Below are 15,095 nucleotides of genomic sequence, written 5' to 3'. Positions count from 1 at the left end.
CAAGCAAAACACACACACACACACACACACACACACACACACACTACCCTTCAACTGCTGACATTCACAAGTCATTTACCTATCAGGGATAACAGACGATAGACCTATTCTGTATGTGCTGGGTCTGAAGATTCCTTTCTGTCAGAGAAATCAACCCTTTGGCTCTAGCCCCATGAAACCTTTAAAGGCTTTTCTAAGAATGTGACAGGTTCTAGTGGCAGAGCCTATAACTTACATAGTGTGTATTTTAACATATACTTTACCAATACTTTACCATAGTGTGTATTTGTGTCTTTCATACCTGCTGCTTCAAGACTGCAAAGAAGCTCCTAAATACTTTCGGATTTAAATACCAAAAAAATCCTCAAAAACATAAAATTGAATGATTCCTTCCCTCATAGGCCAGCATATAATAGCATTAACCCCACTCTCATTTTTAATAAAATAGATTTTGTTCCCTGGCTGTACCTCAAAATTTGAATCGGATGCATTTACAGTAATAGGAGGTTGCAAAAAATAACCTTTTTTTCAATGTGCTTTTGTGCTTATGGAATGAAGCATGTTTTCTGTCAGTCAAAATTTAAGCTGTTTCACATTGCCATGACAGAATAAACAGCTTGCATAGCAGGGGAGCGGCTGAATTCAGTAGCTGGTCACTAATTGACTTGGAAGTGGTTCAAAATGGTAATACTTTAACTGTTCAGTATGTTTCATATGTTTTGACGGCATTTGTCTAAAAATTAGTGTAAACCAGTGTACTTTAAAACATACCCATTTTCTTTGATGTGTCATAAAGAAAAAAACAAGGGTCATACAGTCCTTACTGAAAAAGCTCTCATGACATTTGGGGGCAAATGGTAGATTGTTGGATGTGGGGTATAATTTAGACTGGAGGAAATAGCCCTAACACAGCAGCCTCAATCCAAATCACAAACACACTATGTGGCTGCTCAGATTTCCCAATATCTTGTCTCATCTTACCTTCAAAAGAACTACTAACAGCAAATAAGCATAACAGAACAAGCAACTATACTTTGTTGCTTGTTTTAAGGCAGGCTACTTTCTGTGTTCCCGGTTTAAGTCATGAGGACCTCTGGTTTGGGACTAATGCACTTTACATAACTAACAATACAATCCCTAACCATATCTACTCAAGAGGAAAGTCCTACTCGCAGGTCAGTGGGGTTAGGATTGCAGCCTTAGTCTAAGGGTACTTCTATATGTGGGCTTCATTTGTAAATGGATCCGAATTTACTGTATAACCTACTTGACATTCCCTAGATTAAATACGGTGAGCAGCAGGAAATAGAGGGACGTTATCCCTGCATGCATAAACAGTACTAAACATCCATCTGGAAGTACCCCTAATCTGATGTTGCAGCAATGATACTTGGTGCTACCTTTTAGACTCTTACATAAAAACACTGAGAATTTTTGTTAATTTAACGCCACAGTCTAAATTAAAATATAAAATACTGTGAAAGTGGGCCAAAGACTGAATGATTTCAGTCAGTCTTTTCCTATGATCTTCATTACTGTGCTTAGTGCACATTTATCATGCCATAAATTGGTTATTGGGACGCGGGTGGCGCTGTGGGTAAAACCTCAGCGCCTAGGACTTGCCGATCGCATGGTCGGCGGTTCGAATCCCCGTGGCGGGGTGAGCTCCCGTCATTCGGTCCCAGCTCCTGCCCACCTAGCAGTACGAAAGCACCCTTAAGTGCAAGTAGATAAATAGGGACCGCTTTATAGCGGGAAGGTAAACGGCGTTTCCGTGTGCTGCTCTGGTGCCGGTTCGCCGGAGCAGCTTCGTCACGCTGGCCACGTGACCCGGAAGTGTCTGCGGACAGCGCTGGCTCCCGGCCTCTAGAATGAGATGAGCACACAACCCTAGAGTCTGTCAAGACTGGCCCGTACGGGCAGGGGTACCTTTGCCTTTACCTTTAAATTGGTTATTAGGAAGGTGACCCAAGCTATTTTACATGTATGAACACATAGGTGTTTAATAAAGTGGCCACTCTGGAGCCCTTGTCCTTAAATAATTTGTATGCACCATATCTTGTTTATTTTATCCTATCAGATCTCTTCAGCTCACTCATTCTTTCCATGATACTCCTCCCAAACTCATCATATAATTAAGACTGCAATCCTCTACAGCCTTCCCTGGACATGCCCAAAATAGTGCTGTTAATCTATATTACATGGTGATATTCGCAGTCAAGGAAAATGTTTCATTCAAATTATTATCCGGTGCTTTATCTGATGTTCCATTCAAGCAGAAATCTGGCTGTGAGCAAGCAGGTTTGCACTCTACTTATCTTTCAGATTGCCCATCATTTATTAACTTGTCATAAGAAGCTGATGTTTGACAGAATTGCCATTACGTATTTTTACAAGGTAGGTCAATCACTGATCAGTTAGATACCAAGAGGAGTCAACAGCAAGGCTTCCTACTCCTCCTCTGGAGTGTATGCGTCCCAGTTAGACTTACAGGAAATGTCCTACATATATGCATCTCCCACTCCTGTGGCATCACTGGCTTTCTCCCATTCGCATCATGGAATCATAGGGCTCTTCCTACACTGCAATTCACAGGTTTCTTGTAAACAATTGGGAGGTATATAAATTTTGTTAAAATGAATACATTCCCATTGGGTTCACAGAGTTTTCTGCATTAATAGCACACAGGCCTATCAATTAACCTCATATGAGTTATAGAATCCCCTCTTCCACTGCCAGAGTCAGGGGACTTTCCCCCTAGGGGCAGGGGCGGGGGGCGGAGCGAAAAATGTGAATGTTGCCTTCATATAGTAGGCTAGTTTCTAAACACTCAAACCCCACTCTTATTTGGAGTGTTAGGGGAGGGGTAGTACCTCTGGTGGGGGACATGTTCTTCTGGAGTAGTTTGTCCATCTTTGGTCCCCATCCTGAACTCGGTTCTCTCCTGGGCTTCTAGAAGCTGACAGCATGACAGTGCCACACACAGAAAATGGCCTTGACTGACTGGCTAAACCAGGTGAAGGTAGCCCATGGGTCTCAAGCCCTTGGTGAGTTAGGGACTCGCTGGTGAGTTAGGGACAGGCTCCAGCAGATTGAGCAGATGAGACTAGTAGTGGGTCCAGTGGTCAAGAAGGCAGTTTCTGTACGTACTGTGGAAGGAAGTGAGGGACAGATGGGGCTCATCCACCTGGCAAGGTAGACCATCTAGGGGAAGGAAAACTTTGATCCTAAACCTCCACTGCCTTGTGGGATATCTCTGGGAGAAGAAAAGGCTAAGGAACGAACCCTACACAACTCTGGAGTGGAGTCCTTAAGACGGGTGCATGGCACTTTCTGTGTCTCCTTCCAGCAACTCCTGCAGCCAAGCTGGCGCCAAACATACTGCTCTGCTTTCCTTCAGACCACAACAGCGAGGCTGAAAGAAGGGGTCTTGTCTGGGCAGCCCAGGATTCCCATGATGTCATGAACTGGCAGGATGACAGGGAAGAGGAAGAAGATCCCGGTGAGGGGTGTAGCTGGGACTGGGACACACCAGGGCAAGCAGGGGACAGGGAAGGAAGTATTCACTGGGTGGTGGAGGATGGCGAGGGAATAGGGGTCAGTACACAAGAATCAGTGCTCACTGGAAGGACAAATCCTGAAACTGAGGCTCCAATACTTTGGCCACCGCATGAGAAGAGAAGACTCCCTGGAAGATACCCTGATGTTGGGAAAGATGGAGGGCACAAGAAGGGGACAACAGAGGACGAGATGGTTGGACAGTGGTCTCGAAGCTACCAACATGAGTTTGACCAAACTGCGGGAGGCAGTGGAAGACAGGAGTGCCTGGCGTGCTCTGGTCCATGGGGTCATGAAGACTCGGACACGACTAAACGACTAAACAACAACACAAGAACCAGAGCAGCAGGACCCATCACCAGAGCCAGAGGGACCCCCATCTCCACAAACACAAGTGTAGGGAGCAGTGAGAGGGACATTCCAGGAGACTGAGGCACCCAAGAGCCTATAGCCCAGCTCCCTGGCTGACCAGGTGAGGCTTACTAGATCTGGGAGGAGGTGTGTGATTGCTCTGCTGGATTAAGTTTGGGACAGGTGAGGGTCACAGGCCTCATCAAGCCCAGATGCTGCAATCAGCAAGCAAAGTGTAAAAGGGAAGCAGAGCTGAGGTGCTGCGTCTGCTCTAACACCCATGTTGGTGGACCTCGACTTGGATGCACCTGGACCTCTATGGGACTGGACTTTGGATGTCTGGATTGACCCCTGGTCTTTGGACTTTGACATACAGACTTGTGACCAGGTAGGCCAGGGTTTCACACACACTGCCCAGGTTTGTGCCCCAAAGAGGTCACTTGCTGCTAACACAGCAGTTTGACCTCCAGAGGCTATATTCTGATCCTGATACCAGACTTGTACGTGATTTCTACTGTGAGTGAGACTCTTTTGTGAGCCTCTCAGGGCCAAAAAGCAGAATATAATCCCAAATAAGTAAATTTTGTGAGGGTTTTTTGGGCGGGGGGAGGAGTTAGGCTGTACGCCGAGACCCTTCCTGGATCCAGGAAGTGTTAAAATCTAAGCAAGGGTTCAAATTCCTAGGATAGCCAGGCTAGCTTCCTGGTGAGGTGATAGCTTAATTATGGGTTGTTAACAAAGGCAGTGGTTCTGTGCCAGAGGACAAAAAGGTGGGCCATCCTTTCTCAGCTGTTTGGAGGTCAGAGTCGAGAGTTGGGTTATGTGAACTAGAAGTTGGAACTTGGCAAGGCTACAAGCCAGGCAGCTGGAAGACAGAGCCATGCCTTATTTCTGCTGGAATCCACGGCTGTGGCAATGGGAGAAGCAAGATCCTCTTGGGGTGATTTCTTTATTCTGCTTCAGGATAATATATCAGATATTTGCTTTACCAGACCACGAGCATTTACAGACTGTCACTATTTTCCAGTGGGATTCAACCTCATACTGACAATAATAATATAATAATAATAATTTATTATTTGTACCCCACCCATCTGGCTGGGTTTCCCCAGCCACTCTGGGCAGCTTCCAACAAAGATGAAAAATACACTAAAATGTCACATATTAAAAACTTCCCTGAACAGAGCTGCCTTCAGATGTCTTCTGAATGTCAGGTAGTTGTTTATCGCTTTGACATCTGATGGGAGGGCGTTCCACAGGGCGGGTGCCACTACCGAGAAGGCCCTCTTCCTGGTTCTTGGCCTCTCGCAGTGAGGGAACCGCCAGAAGGCCCTCAGAGCTGGACCTCAGTGTCCGGGCAGAACGATGGGGGTGGAGACGCTCCTTCAGGTATACTGGACCAAGGCCATTTAGGGCTTTAAAGGTCAGCACCAACACTTTGAATTGTGCTCGGAAATGTACTGGGAGCCAATGTAGGTCTTTAAAGTTCAGTTTGTACAGTTAAAGTTGATTTGGAGTCCTTGTGCAACAAACAAACTCCTCTCGCTTTGCTCACCCCCCCCCCATTAACTTTTTGCGATAAGAAAGTGAGGGGGGGTGCATTGAGAGTGTGGGACAAGATTTGCTGGATGCAACATCTTCTAACCTCCCTGCAAGCATATTGGAATGAATGCTCAATGAACTGGGGATGTCTTCTAAGCTCCTTGCAAACTTTGTGCTAACTAATCAGGATTAATTTTCAATAAACAGACTGCCTATAAGCAGCAAGACTAGAGTAGACTTCCCACTCCCCACCATTCATGTGCATTTGTGATGATTTGTGCTTATAGCTATGTGATTCTGCTCTCAACAAGCCTGCTGCATGTGGTGTAGTGTTGTGTCGTGGTTGGAGTGTTGGACTAGGACAGTGTTTCTCAAACTTAGGTGTCCAGATGGGCTAAAACTCCCATCATCCCTAGCTATCAGGACCAGTAGTTGTATTCCAACAACAACTGAAGACCCAAGTTTGAGAAACACTGGACTGGGACCTGGTACTAGGACCTAGGTGCTGGGAGACCAGGGTTCAAAGCCAAGAGAGCATGTAAATGTTAATGATAATAGGCCACAAATCTGCCTCAAAACATTCATGATGTGTACATCATGGAGCATACATCATTGTCCCAGAGCATTCACAGTGATAAAGGTAAAGGGACCCCTGACCATTAGGTCCAGTCGTGGCTGACTCTGGGGTTGCGGCGCTCATCTCGCTTTATTGGCCGAGGGAGCCGGCGTACAGCTTCCGGGTCATGTGACCAGTATGACTAAGCCGCTTCTGGCGAACCAGAGCAGCGCACGGAAACACTGTTTACCTTCCCGCCGGAGTGGTACCTATTTATCTACTTGCACTTTTACATGCTTTCGAACTGCTAGGTTGGCAGGAGCAGGGACCGAGCAACGGGAGCTCACCCCATTGCGGAGATTCGAACCGCTGACCTTCTGATCGGCAAGTCCTAGGCTCTGTGGTTTAACCCACAGCGCCACCCGCGTCCCTTATTCAGATAGATGGGATATAAATTATCTTATAAATATCCTTTCTTTAAACTCCTCTGTAAACATTGGTTGTGCCCACAACATACATTAAAAACTTCAGCGTTCCCCCCGCAAAGAATCATAGTAACTGTAGTTTTCCCTTCACAGAGATTTACAAGGCATCTACCTCAGTATCTCGGAGAACCAAGCTGATTCCGAAACAGCTTGACCTCCTTCTAACCTAAGTTGAACAATGTGATGTGTGAAAAATATTTCTGTGATTTACCCCATCTAGCCTACTGTGTTTTCCATTTTATAATCCTTTTTCTGAGCAAAAGCCCCGTGTGGTTGTTTTCGATATGTGAGGAGAACCTTCCCCCTGCCCCACCCCAGGCATCTGTGAGGTAATTTGCAAATTAAATGGAATGTTTTGAAGGCAGCGAGCACCGTAACCCAAACCCATACTGTGTGGTATGTTTCCCCCTACAAATAATTAAACACAAGATGTTGACAGGTGCAAATAGTTCCCAAAGCCCCGTGGGCCTGTCGCAGTGTAATCCTGTGCAACCCCAAATGTTTTTTGACATTAAGACCAGCATGGGGCAAAACCAAACAACCGCATTTCAGATCTTTCCCAGAAATGCTGAGTTGAAAACCAAACAATTATTTGCTGGTTTTTACAGCTTGCTTTCCGCCTCCCTATTTACCTAACTGGCATTCCCACTTCACAAAGTGCCTGTTAATAAGATTAGCAATTAAAAAGCTTGGCTGGCAATTGGCAAGCATGTTCTCCTCGGAGTTGGTTGGAGGCGCTTGCGTGTGTCCCCAGCAGGGCTTGAGGAGCACCTGAAGGAGGGAAGGCGAAGGCACGCTCCGCTGTACGCAACCCAGCACCACAGAGCAGAAATGGAGAAAGCCCGGCCGTTATGGGACAACCCCTTGCAGTTTGTCTTTGCCTGCATTTCGTACGCAGTAGGACTGGGGAACGTATGGCGCTTTCCCTATTTATGCCAGATGCACGGAGGAGGTAAGCGTGAGTTCCTGGAGTTTACTCTGAGCATAGAATCAGCATTCAAGCACCCTGACTTGCAAAGCCGTTTTGTCTTTTTCAGAATAGTGTTGGATGCTGGATAGGATTCCTCAGGTTGAGAAAGAAATAAGATGTTATGTTTTAAGTTGGGTCAAGAGCAATAGCCAAAGGTCTCGGCATCCTCTGATGTTCAACAGCTCTCCTTTCCACATGCTCTTTCCTTCCTCAGTTGAGTTCCAGAGTAGGACTTAAAACTGTAAGTCGGCAGCCAAGGTTTTGTTCCTTTAAACTTTAACCTGGTACCTGAGGTATATTATTGTTATGCTGTCAGTTCTGACAGAGTCTCTCATCCTAACTGCATGCTCCTAAAGCCATGGGTGGTTTTTACGTGCCAGTGGAGAGCCACTTCGCTTCCTTACAGATACATGTCATTGCATGGGTTCCTAGCGTGGCACATGCGCCCAGAGAGGCCTTCCTTGGCATCTATGGAGTCCTGTACCTATCAACTACTCACCACAGAAATTAGGATTGACAGAAACCCATCAATATACAGTGGTACCTCGGGTTGCAGACACTTCAGGTTACAGATGCTTCAGGTTACAGACTCCACTAACCCAGAAATAGTACCTCGGGTTAAGAACTTTGCTTCAGGATGAGAACAGAAATCGCGCAGCGGTGGCATGGCAGCAGCGGGAGGCCCCATTAGCTAAAGTGGTACCTCAGGTTAAGAACAGCTTCAGGTTAAGAACCCGATGTACCACTGTAATAGCCTAGTTTCATCAGAGGCAATTTGAGGGGTTGCACCTAGGAGCCCCCTTCTCCCCTGACTTGGAATAAACTTCTATTGCCAACCCAGCTGTCCTCTCCCAGAAGATCTCTCTCTGTGTCTCCATCTCACACACACAACTTGGGGCAGGGGGGAAGCAAAAATACAGTTTTTCAAGACTAGTTGCAGGCAGGGGGAGAACCTAGAGTGTGGTTGGAATTTGTTTATCTGGTCCACATATGCCCCAAAAAGTTGGCATTCCCTGACATAGGGAACAAGAAGACACATTGCAGCAGAATCTCATTATTCATGACGAACAAGGGATGGAAGCCAATCGCTCGTTCTATACATGACTAGACAAAGGCCCGTGAAACTTACCAAGTGTGGTCCTCATGCCTCTTCTCTGCAGGCATTTCTGTTCATCCCATTCTGCATTGCTTCCTTGCCTTGCAGGCCACCAAATTGGGTCCTGAAGGTTATGAAGGAGAAGGGGCATCGCTGAGCTGTACTGTCTTAGGTTGTGGACGGATGTCCCCAAATGCAGGACTTTTACATAGGATAGAATAGCAACCAGTCATACTAACATGGGGGGAACTGCTGAGGGCCAAACCATGTATGATGATGGTATGAAAGAACTATGATCAGAGCTGACTTTTCTTTTCTTTTTTTACTTCAAAGTGTGTGGGGGGGGACGACGACCTATTTTTCAGTTCCAGGGCAGCATTTCCTTCTGGGCCATCAGAGGCAAAAATGGGCCTAACAATTAATGCGAATTTTGCCTTTGTACGGTAGGGTAGTTCTACACACACTAAGATGCCCCTCTCTCTGCCCAATGGTATATTCCAGCCAGGGAAAAACACTTAATGAGGATGCAAAGCAGGACCAACCGAGAGGGGGGCATGGCCTGGGGAAGAGTCCTGAGGGGTACATTGGCCTGGAGGACCATCTTTGTGCTCCCCCCCATGTGAGATTCCCCATCACTGCTTTAAGACATCCATTGGGGTCTCCATTTTGATCAAAGCTGTGACACCACAGGAGGAATAGTTAACCTTTTCACTTGACATTGCTGCTCTGAACTGCCCAATAAGAGCAACATGCACCTGTGTTGGTTTCTTCTGTTGGAGTGTGTTGAGGGGGAAACAGCATGAAAGTCCACTCCCCCACTGTCACTCATCCAAGCAAAAACAATGGGCTGTGTCAAGATCATGAATCTCGCCCTGAGAATCACTTGCTCCTGTCTGTATCCCGAGTTTTTATTCTTTTGTCATTGTTGAATTTCAGTGAATATGGCTGTATGCTGGGAACCTTTAATATATATTTTATTTGATCCCAGAATGTCCCACTTTTCCTTAGTATGTCCCTAGTTTGAGCAGAGAAATGTTGGAAGGAATGGAGTTATGTGACCCCCGAGCCAAGGAGAAAAGTAACTACACAATCTTTAGAAGACGTCTGAAGGCAGCCCTGTATAGGGAAGTTTTTTAATGTTTTATTATGTTTGTATATATGTTGGAAGCCACCCAGATGGGCAGGGTATAAATAGTAAAATTATTATTATTATTATTATTATTATTATTATTATTATTATTAATGAATAGGGTGTCCCTATTTTAATTGGAGAAATGTTGGAGGGTATGTGATGACAAGGAGAGCAATGCATCTTCCATCTGCATTCAGGGACAACATTCCCACTAGTATAAAGGTAAAGGGACCCCTAACCATTATGTCCAGTCGTGGCCGACTCTGGGGTTGCGGCGCTCATCTCGCATTATTGGCTGAGGGAACCGGCGTACAGCTTCCGGGTCCTGTGGCCAGCATGACTAAGCCGCTTCTGGCGAACCAGAGCAGCACACAGAAACACCGTTTACTTTCCCACCGGAGCGGTACCTATTTATCCACTTGCACTTTGACGTGCTTTCAAACTGCTAGGTTAGCAGGAGCAGGGACCAAGCAACGGGAGCTCACCCCGTCGCGGGGATTCGAACTGCTGACCTTCTGATCGGCAAGTCCTAGGCTCTGTGGTTTAACCCACAGTGCTACCCGCATCCCTCCCACTAGTATAGATTGCCCTTAAAAAGTGTCTGTTGGTGGACTGTGACATCTTGTGTCAGCTTTGAGTGATTGCTTCATCCACTCTTGTGATCTGGATTGCATCAAGTTATAACATCCCACCAGGAGGCTTTGTTTTCCACGGATGCTGGGGGTGAGCTATATCTTTGCTGGGCCAACACAGCCGTCCTGTCCAGTACTCAAAGCACACCAGATCACAGCCCTGACCTGCTGAAGCAAAGCTTCAAAGGCATCCAACTTGTACTCTGCAAGGAAGAAAAAATACCAAACATGTTGTTGGAGATGCGATCCATCCCGCTGTGTGCAAGTCCAAGGGACGAGGGGGAAATTCAGTTCACTTTGGATTTTTAATGCAAACCTACATGATTTGCATTTAAACTGTGCATTTCAAAAATTGTATGTGTTCGTGAAAATAACATAGCAAATCATTACATTGAAGGCAGCCCTGCAACACCAGACTGAGGTGTCATAACAGCCATTTGTTCTGTACGTTGCCTTACAAAGTCAGGGAATGGCAATAGTGGAGTAGATCCAGCTGCTCTTGGAGGAAACTGATTTTCTAGATGCATTTCTATCAGGGTTTAGGCCCCGTTTTGGACCAGAAACTACTTTGGTCACCCTGTATAAAGGCCTCTTTCAGGAGATGGACAAGGAAAATGTGTCCCTTAGTTCTCTGCAACCTCTCAGTGACTTTTGATACAATCAAGCATGGCATCCTTCTGGAGCAGCTGTCCGAGTGACAGGTGGGTGGCACCACTTTGCGGTGGTTCCTGTCCTACTTGGACGGTCCTTCCCAGAGGGTGATGCTTGGGAAGTCCTTTTCAGCCTCATGAAGCCTTCAATGCGGAGTTCCTCAGGTCTCAATTTTAACCCCTATGCTATTTAACATCTACATGAAACCACTGAGGTCCAGTATACCTGAAGGAGCGTCTCCATCTCCATCGTTCAGCCCAGACACCGAGATCCAGCGCTGAGGGCCTTCTGGCGGATCCCTCATTGCAAGAAGTGAGGTTACAGGGAACCAGGCAGAGGGCCTTCTCGGTAGTGGTGCCCGCCCTGTGGAACACCCTCCTGTCAGATGTCAAGGAAATAAGCAGCTGTCTTATTTTTAAAAGAAATCTGAAGGCAGCCCTGTTTAGGGAAGTTTTAAATATTTAATGCTGTATTGTTTTTAACACTCGATTGGGAGCCGCCCAGAGTGGCTGGTGAAACTCAGCCAGATGGGCGGGGTATAATTATTATTATTATTATTATTATTATTATTATTATTATTGAGTTTTGGAGTATGTTGTCAGCAATATGCTGATGACACACAACTTGACTTCTCTTTTACAACTGCAGGTGAGGCAGTGGGTGAGCTGGACCATTGTCTTGCCTCAGTAATGGACTGGATGAGAGCCAACAAACTGAAGCTCAATCCAGATAAGACTGGGGCACTGTTAGTGGGCAGTTCCCTAGACCAGATGGCTGGGAGGTGGGCTGCTCTTGATGGGGTTACATTCCCTCTGAAGAAGCAGGTTCACAGCTTGGGGGTCTTCCTGGATCCTTTGCTGTCACTCAAGGCTCAGGTGGCCTCAGTGGCCCGGAGTGCCTTTCATCAGCTTCGGCTGGTGGCCCAGCTACACCCCTATCTGGACAGGGATAGCCTAACTTCTGTCATCTATGCTCTGGTAACCTCAAGGTTAGATTACTGCAACAGGTGATATGTGGGGCTGCCTCTGAAGACAGTTCGGAAACTTCAGCTGGTGCAGAATTCAACGGCCAGGTTGCTCATCAGGGCAAGATGGTTTGAACATATTACACCGATTCTGGCCCAACTGCACTGGCTACCAAATAGTTCTGGGGCCCAATTCCAAGGGCTAGTTTTTACCTATAAAGCCTTAAATGACTCTGGGCTAAAAGGGCACACCGATGGGGTTGTGTCTCAGTGATAGAGCATCTGTCTTGATACGAAACATCCCAGGTTAAATCCCTAGGATCACCAAGTAGAATAATAGAATTGTAGTTGGAAGGGACCCCAAGGGTCATCTAGTCCAGCCCCCTGCAATGCAGGAATCTCAACTAAAGCATCCATGACAGATGGCCACCCAACCTCTGATTAAAAGCCTCCAAGGAAGGGGAGTCCACCACCTTCTGAGGAGCACCATTCCACTATCAAACAGCCCTTACTGTCAGAAAGTTCTTCCTGATGTTTAGTTGGAATCTCCTTTCTTGCCATTTGAAGCTGTTGGTCCTAGACTCTGGAGCAGCAGAAACAAGCTTGTTCCATCTTCTATTTGACAGCCCTCCAGACATTTGAAGATGGCTATCATAACTCCAGGGTGCTGTGGGTTAAACCACAGAGCCTAGGACTTGCCGATCAGAAGGTCAGTGGTTCGAATCCCCGCAACGGGGTGAGTTCCCATTGCTCGGTCCCTGCTCCTGCCAACCTAGCAGTTCAAAAGCATGTCAAAGTGCAAGTAGATAAATAGGTACCGCTCCGGCGGGAAGGTAAACAGTGTTTCCGTGCGCTGCTCTGGTTTGCCAGAAGCGGCTTAGTCATGCTGGCCACATGACCCACTTTAGCCGGCTCCCTCGGCCAATAAAGCGAGATGAGCACCGCAACCCCAGAGTTGGCCACAACTGGACCTAATGGTCAGGGGTCCCTTTACCTTTATCATAACTCCCAGGTAGGGTTGGAAGAAGCCTCTGCCTGAAACCCTGAAGAGCCATTGCCAATTGGGGTTGACCAGTGTTTCCCAAACTTGGGTCTTCAGCTCCTTTTGAACTACAACTCCCATCATCCCTGTCTAGCCAGACCAGTGGTCAGGGATGATGGGAATTGTAGTCCAAAAGCAGCTGGAGATCCAAGTTTGGGGAACACTGGTGTAGACTGAACTGGATGGTCTGAAACGGCTTCTGGTCTTTCCTACCTGAAAGCTTTCCTGACTGGGGCAAACAGCAGCTTCAGCTTCAATTTGCATTGGGAAATCAGTATGGTGCGAAGGTTAGCCTCCTCTCCTAGCTCTGTAATCCAAGTCCAGATGGGGAGAGGGTCCATGATTTCTTTTTAGCAAGAGAGGCTGAGCGTAACCCGTCACTGATCTCCAAAGTTTTGAAGCTGATAACCCTCTCCAGACTGTTAGTTCGTTCTTTTAGGCTCCTGCAATTATTAAAGGGCTCTGCTACAATGCCTAGGCTCTTAGGCGCTCGAGAATTCCCTTGCAAGGAAGAAGTTACCTAAGTTTCAAACAAAGGGGCTGTTAATAAAAAGGCACAAGCAGTGCAAATATTAATTCCCTGAAATAAAACGGATTATGGCTGAGCATTCACCTCACTTTCTCCGTCGGCTGCTATGCAGATAGCATTCATTTCTAGTTCTCAACAGTCCCCCCCCCCGCCCCCCCCGCTTCAAGGAATGTTAATGCTGGAGATTAAACACCAAATAATAGATATTTACAGAAATACTTTGGCCTCCTCTGAAAAGAAAACTGGGGAAACCTTTTTATACAACCTCCCACCCAGCAAAAACAACCACACAGTGGCGTAGCGTGGGTTGTCAGCACCCGGGGCAATGCAAGTAATTTGCGCCCCCTAACCCGTGGATTTGCGCCCCCTAACCCGTGGATTTGCGCCCCCTAACCCTAACCCCAACCCCCAGATGTTGTGCCTGGTCGGCCTGCCCCCCCCGCACCCCCCACGCTACGCCACTGCAACCACAACCCTGTTTTTAATTTGGTCAGACATGGCGGCTCCAAATCAAACACATAAAGCTTGGACTTTTCTGAGAGGTTATGCTGCATGTTAGCTATGCTGTGGGAGTGCTGTTCAAAATGGCATCTCTGCGGTTGGTTCTCCCCGTAAAATGTAGGAAAGCATACACCTGGTGAGTTTGCCCATCATTTCAGGCAAACCCACCTGATTTATATTTTCCAGAACAATGCAAGAAGCGACACACTGGTGTTAACTGACCAAGTAAATTTTATGGGAAAATAGTTTTGGAAAACTGTTAACAATGATTTATATGGAAACTCAGCCAGGGGGATTTGAGGAAGTCACCTAACAATGTTAACAAAAGTGGAATTATTATAATCAGGATAAATGTTTGTTGGTTTGTTTGTTATTCTCTTTCCTATCTGTTTGTTATAAATTTGGAAAATTTAAAAAAGAAATTGAAGAAGAAAAAACAAGAAGCGAAACAGTGCTGGTCTTCGAAATTCATACCTCTCTGAATTTTGCAATGCAGTTTTCCAGCCCAGTAATGTGTACAAAGCTGGATATGCCAGGGTGAAGCATGCATATACATGAAACTATGGCTGAAAACAACATAAAATAATGCATTATATTTGGGGGAAATTGTTTTGCAAAAAAAAGTTGTACAGTATATTGGGCAAAATTGCATGCGGACGTGAGCCTATCAGGATAAATTTGCACTGAAGTGCCAGTGAATCACAAACTGGTGTGGGAAGTCTGGTTAAATGAATTTAGGACTAGAAACTGAAAATGAGAGATTGATTTAAAGGAGAAACTTCCTTTGGAAGTTTTAGTTGACTTCTAAGTGCCACCGTACTCTTGATCTTTTTTCTCTTCCCTTGGTTAAATTTTAATGCTTTTTAAAGCAATTAGTTATCCTTTAACAGTCACTAGTCAGGACTGTGTGAAAGACTTTCCATAATCACATCTGGAGTACAAATTTGTTTACAGGAAATGATTCTGGCATTATCGACCAAAACAGGCTGTGTGAGATATCATCATCGCCTAAAATTTCTGAGGTGCTGTTCAAAATAATAATACCTTTAATAAACAAGCCTTATCCATAGACTTATAATCTAACAG

General features: G+C 46.1%; 1 protein-coding gene across 7 annotated transcripts in view; it reads left to right on the top strand.

The window, feature by feature from the left end:
• Positions 1-15,095, top strand: part of SLC6A20 (solute carrier family 6 member 20) — a 31,131-nt gene that overhangs the window by 1,177 nt on the left and 14,859 nt on the right. Inside the window, exon 2 of one of the 7 annotated variants that reach the window (XM_083404960.1) lies at positions 9,567-9,686. The exons of 1 other annotated variant lie outside the window; for it this stretch is intronic. Coding sequence is in view for 3 of the 6 variants with exons in the window: in XM_083404955.1 (XP_083261081.1) it covers positions 7,324-7,444 (121 nt within the window). In the remaining 3 variants the exon portion in view is untranslated. Of the gene's footprint in view, positions 1-3,916; positions 4,298-6,345; positions 7,445-7,549; positions 7,704-9,566; positions 9,687-14,044; positions 14,107-15,095 lie in introns of those variants that run through there. 5 more of the 7 variants (XM_083404957.1, XM_083404955.1, XM_083404961.1 and 2 more) reach the window with 5 other exon arrangements.

Source organism: Podarcis tiliguerta, assembly GCF_965153285.1.
Source record: "Podarcis tiliguerta genome assembly, chromosome: 12".
NCBI classification, from domain to species: domain Eukaryota; kingdom Metazoa; phylum Chordata; class Lepidosauria; order Squamata; family Lacertidae; genus Podarcis; species Podarcis tiliguerta.
Note: the sequence above shows the minus strand (reverse complement) of the source record. Positions and strands in the feature narration are given on the sequence as shown.